The sequence below is a fragment of the Thamnophis elegans genome, chromosome 17 (genome assembly GCF_009769535.1).
Source record: "Thamnophis elegans isolate rThaEle1 chromosome 17, rThaEle1.pri, whole genome shotgun sequence".
Classification (NCBI taxonomy): domain Eukaryota; kingdom Metazoa; phylum Chordata; class Lepidosauria; order Squamata; family Colubridae; genus Thamnophis; species Thamnophis elegans.
In genome coordinates, this window is record NC_045557.1 from 13106115 (window position 1) to 13112114 (window position 6000).

The 6000-nt window shown below is 45.8% G+C and overlaps 1 protein-coding gene across 1 annotated transcript in view; it reads right to left on the reverse strand.

Annotated features, from left to right (window-relative positions):
- NECTIN4 (nectin cell adhesion molecule 4) overlaps positions 1-5712 on the reverse strand; it is a 35013-nt gene extending 29301 nt beyond the window's left edge. The window contains exons 1-2 of the mRNA XM_032234339.1: positions 5682-5712; positions 1581-1934 (exon numbers count right to left, since the gene is read on the reverse strand). Of these exons, the coding sequence (XP_032090230.1) occupies positions 1581-1934; positions 5682-5712 (385 nt within the window). The remainder of the gene's footprint in view (positions 1-1580; positions 1935-5681) is intronic.
- Between the last annotated feature and the right edge of the window lie 288 nt (positions 5713-6000).

Sequence of the window (6000 nt, forward strand, 5' to 3'; positions counted from 1 at the left end):
ATGTCCACCAAGAGTCCAAGGAGAAGCCCAGGGAGCCAAAGACCACGAGGGTGAATTCAATCCTACTTATGCACAGTGAGTCCTCGACTTACGGCCGTTCATATAATTACAATTGGCAATTACAACGACCCTGGGAAAAAAGTGGCTTAGGATCGTGCTTCACACTTAGGGACCATCACAGCATCCCCAAAGGCACACGATTAAAATTCGGACACTTGGCAACTGAGTTGTATTTATGACGGTCGCAGTTAACCAGCCAAGTCAACGAAACCAGGTTCACTTAAGAACCACAGTGGCAAGGAAGGCCGCAAAATGGGGCAAAACACTGTCTGACTTAGCGATGGAAATTTTGGGCTCAGTTTTGGCCTTAAATCAAGGACTACCTGTGTGTGCAGGTAAACTTTGATTTATGACTGGTCATTTAGCAACTGTTTGAAGTTACGACAAACTTCCCCAGAGGTATTTATAAAACCCTTCTGAAATTTAGTGGCGGTTACATTTTGGACATTCAGCAACTGGCCCGCATTTACAACTGTTTGCAGCTGCTTGGGGATGCTGTAATGGTCGTAAGTGTGAGAACCTGTCATGAGGCATTCGTTTTCACTGCTATTCTAGCTTCGAACAGTCACTAAATGAATTACTGGTAGTCCTTGACTTACAACGGAACCCCAAATTTATGTGGCTCAATGAAACATTTCTTAAATGAATTTCGCCACCCTTTGCGACCTTTCTTGCTACAGTTGTTAAGCGAATCAGGTTTCCCCATTGACTTTGTCAGAAAGTCGCCAAAGGGGATCGCGTGACCCTCGGACTCTGCGACCATCATAAATATGAGTCAATTGTCAAGTGTCTGAATTTTTATGTACGTGCCCCTAGGGAGGCTGGAAAGATGCCGATGAAACTTTGAACAGTCACTAAATGAACTGTCGTAAGTCAAGGACTACTGGTACTGTTATTGAAGGATGATCTATACTGCATCTTGGTGAACCCCGAAGCTCCTCAGGTGTCCTTATACCTAGAATACTGAGGTCCAGGTGAAGACCAGAAGCTCCTCAAGTGTCCTTATACCTAGAACACTTAGGTCCAGGTGGGGATCTGGAGATTCTCAGGGGTCCTTACCTAGAAATTTCAAGGCCATTTGAAGACCAGAAACTCCTCAGATGTCCTTACCTAGAACCTTGAGGACCAGGTGGAAATCAGAAGCTGCTCAGGGTTTTTTTTACCTAGAACCTTGAGGACCAGGTGAAGACCAGAAGCTCCTCAGATGTCATTACCTAGAACCTTGAGGACTAGGTGAAGACCAGAAGCTCCTCAGATGTCATTACCTAGAACCTTGAGGACCAGGTGAAGACCAGAAACTCCTCAGATGTCCTTACCTAGAACCTTGAGGACCAGGTGGAGATCAGAAACTCCTCAGATGTCATTACCTAGAACCTTGAGGACCAGGTGAAGACCAGAAGCTCCTCAGGGGTCTTTACCTAGAACCTTGAGGGCCAGGTGATGATCAGAAGCTATTCAGGGGTCCTTACCTAGAAACTTCAAGGCCATTTGAAGACCAGAAGCTCCTCCGGTGTCCTTACCTAGAACCTTGAGGGACAGGCGGGACTCGAAGTTGCCCCGGGGGAAGGTGATGAGCTGGCATTCGTAGGCGCCCTCGTCAGCCTGCACCGCGTTCTTCAGCACGATGGAGCCGTTCACCAGCGACCCCTGCGCCTGCCGCTGCACCCGGCCAATGTAGGCCTTCTCGATGTGGACCCCATGCTCCGAATTCAGGACAGCCACCTCCACGCGCTTCCCGCCGTCCACTCGCTTCAGCCAGGTGACCTGCAGCACCGCCTCACCCTGCGTGGCCTGGTAGCCGCATGGCAGCACCACGTCTGTGCCAAACACCGCTGTCACGCTGCTCGGGGTCTCCAACACTCGGGCCAGCAGACCTGGGGAGACGGGAGAAAGGAGGGAGGGTGTGAATGGGGAGGGGAGTTTCCCAAATACAATCTCTTAAGAAAAAAGAAGGCGTGATTTTGGAAACCTTCCATGCCCTTCTCCTTGTGCTTAAAACCTGTAGCAGGGGTGTCCAAACTCAGGAACTTTAAGACTTGTGGACTTCAACTCCCAGAATTCCCCAGCCAGATGGCTGGGGAATTCTGGGAGTTGAAGTCCACAAGTCTTAAAGTTCTGGGAATTGAAGTCTACAAGTCTTAAAGTCCCCAAGTTTGGACATCCCTGGAGATTAAACCATATGAAGAACGGCTGCAGGATGTGGGTGTGGCTCGTCTAAAGAAAAGAAGAATTAGGGGTGACAGGATAGCAGTCTTCTAGTATTTGAGGGGCTGCCACAAAGAAGAGGGAGTCAAGCTATTCTCCAAAGCCCCAGAAGGCAAGAAACAATGGGTGGAAACTAATCAAGGAGAGAAACAACCTAGAATTAAGGAGAAACTTCCTAATAGTGAGGACAATTAGTCATTGGAACAGCTTGCCACCAAAAGTTGTGGGTGCTTCATACTTCATACTGACCGAGAAGGAGGCTCAGCAGAAGCACCTCACTGAGGACTAGGAGCATAGGCTTTCCAAGCAGACCTGCGTGAGCGCAAGGCCAGGTACCGGCACCTGAGACTCAGTGGGCTGAGATGGTCAGCCAATTCCAGGCCATGATGCAGTCCCACTGAAATGAGGCTCTCTGGCTCTTCGCCACCAGTGTTGCTTCTCTCCAGCCTTTGCCCAAAGCCCCTCACCAGGACCCCCAAGTCAGAAGGGCTGCCCCCCTCCGACCTGCAATATGGAACGCACTGTCTTAGTGTCTAAGATGCTGAGCTTGTCGATCAGAAAGGTCGGCAGTTCGGTGGTTCGAATCCCTAGTGCCGCGTAACTGAGTGAGTTCCTGTGACTTGTCCCAGCTTCTGCCAACCCAGCAGTTCAAAAACACGTAAAAATGCAAGTAGAAAAATAAGAACCCCTTTGGGGGGGAAGGGAACAGTGTTCCGTGCACCTTTGGCATTGAGTCATGCCAGCCACGGCGACGTCTTCGGACAGCGCTGCCTCTTCAGCTTTGAAATGGAGACGATATCCATCCCAGGGGCCGTACTTTGAGGACCCCTGACTCAGTGCAATATAAAAAAATGCAAATAATTTTTCTGGGGACCACCAAAGTTTTCTTGCGGACCCCCAGTGGGCGATCCCTGTTCTAGTTCATCCCCTGCACAAGTTCATAGAGTCATTGGGCTGGAAGGAATCTTGGAGGCCCTCTAGTCCAGGGATGGCGAAACCTTCTCACAATTCAATGCAGCCTACCCACCCCGCCCCGTGCATGCATGCGCAACTTCCGGTTGATTCACTCGGCCTGTTTTCTCCCCTCCCTAGGCTCCGGAAGCTTTCTTGAAGCCTTAGGAGTGGGAAAACGGCCTCTCCTGGGCCTCTGAAGGCCGAAAATGAGCTGGCTAGCACACCCATGCATGCCAGAGATGACGGCTCATGTGCCACCTGTGCCACAGGTTCCCCATCCCGGCTCTAGTCCAGGCCCATGCACAAGGCGAGAACCACACTGCCTTCTGTATCTCCTTCGAGCCCCACTGTCAACTCCGAGTCAGCTGCAAGTTGCGCGCAGCCAAGAAAATGGACAGGCCTGGGAGTCCAGCTGAACCTGCCTGCACAGAGGCTGAGGTTTTGCCCCGGCTTGTCCGGATCTTGCACTTCCCTCCCCCCTGCCATTGTTTCTTCCCCACAACACTGGTAGGAGTGGCACATCTCTCTCTCTCACACACAAACACACAGCCCTGGGTGTGTACAGCAAATTTCTTTCGTTTTTTTAAAGAATGGAATGGAACGGAACAGGGGTTGGTTTGAGCCGGCGTTGCTGCAGGTTCGCTTGTGTGTGCGCTTCACGCATGCGCTGGAGGCGCCCTGTGTATGCATGCACAGTTCAATAGAAATTGTTCTGTGCCTGTGCAGAACAAGATGGCGGCGGCGACTGCGGCAACTGGGGGACTGGTTCGGAGGGCGTGGCCAACCTGGGTGGCTGCCGGTTATGCGACCCAGGCCGGCATGGCACTGGCCATTTGGCCGAACCGGGCTGAACTGGTAGGAACCCACCCCTGGAATGGAATGGAATAGAATTAGAATAGAAAATATATAACAGAATAGAAAATATATAATAGAATAGAAATAGAATAGAACATGGAATGGAATGGAATAGAATTAGAATAGAATTAGAATAGAAAATATATAATGGAATAGAAAATATATAATAGAATAGAAAATATATAATAAGAATAGGAGTATGGAATAGAAATAGAAATTATATAGAATAGAATATGGAATGGAATAGAATATGGAACAGAATTAGAATAGAAAATCTATAAGAATAGAAAATATATAATAGAATAGGAGTACGGAATAGAAATAGAATAGAATATGGAATGGAATAGAATATGGAATGGAGTGGAGTAGAATTAGAATAGAATTAGAATAGAAAATATATAATAGAATAGAAAATATATACTGTGTTTCCCCAAAAATAAGACAGGATCTGGCCTTATTTTCGGGGAAGTCTTATTATTTTTGAGGTGCAGGAGGGGGCAAGCATGGTCACCTCGTGGTTGCTGCTGTGTTGCAATATTTCCAGGGAGGGCTTGTTTTGGGGGGAGGGCTTATTTTAGCGTAAGAAAATAAGCACATATGCTAAAATAAGCCCTCCCCCAAAAACAAGCCCTCCCTGAAAATATGGCAACACAGCAGCAACCATGGGCTTATTTTCTGGGGAGGTCTTAATTTCAGGGAAACAGGGTAATAGAATACTATGGAATAGAATGAGAATAGAATAGAATGAGAATAGAATAGAATGAGAATAGAATAGAATAGAATATGGAATGGAATGGAATGGAATATGGAATGGAATATGGAATGGAAGGGAATAGAATTAGAATAGAAAATATAGAATAGAATAGAAAATATATAATAGGAGTATGGAATAGAATTAGAATAGAATCGAATAGAACATGGAAAGGAATAGAATAGAATTAGAATAGAATCAAATGGAATATGGAATGGAATGGAATAGAATAGAATTAGAATAGAAAATATATAATATAATAGAAAATATATTAGAATAGGAGTATGGAATAGAATGAGAATAGAATAGAATATGGAATGGAATGGAATAGAATAGAACTAGAATAGAAAATATATAATATAATAGAAAATATACAATAGAATAGGAGTATGGAATAGAATGAGAATAGAATAGAATAGAAAATTGAATGGAATGGAATGGAATAGAATAGAATTAGCATAGACTAGACTAGACTAGAATATGGAATGATTAGAATAGAATTAGAATAGAATTAGAATAGAATTAGAATAGAATTAGAATAGAATTAGAATAGAATTAGAATAGAAAATATATAATAGAAAATATATAATAGAATAGTATGGAATGGAATTGAATAGAATAGAATAGAAAATATAGAATAGAATAGGATTCCATTGCTAAGCAGGCAAATGTTAAGCAAGCTTTGCCCCATTTGACGACCTATCTTGCTGCAATTGTTAAGTGAATCCCTGCAGTTGTTAAGCCAATAAGACGGTTGTTAAGTGAATCCGGCTTCCCTGTGGACTTTGCTTGTCTGAAGGTCCCAAGAGGAAGGTGGTGTTATGTGACCCCAGGACCACTAATGGTTTCCTCTTACCTTCGCTATCGGTTCGGAATTGGGAGCACATAGAGTGCTTGCTTCGCTTGTGTGCGACGCTTCTGCACATGCGCAGAGAGACTGTGATGACATCTGGGTGGGTGGGCGGAGCCTCCTGCCGCTACCGGCTCGTTCAAACGAGGGAAAACCATCCACCTCTCTCTGGGACACTATGACCGTCATAAATATGAATCAATTGCCCAGGGTCCAAATTTTGATCACGTGACCACGGGGATGTGCAACAGTCGTAAGTGTGAAAACCGGTCACAAGTCACTTTTCCAGTGCTGCTGTAACTTTGAACAATCACTAAACGAGGAC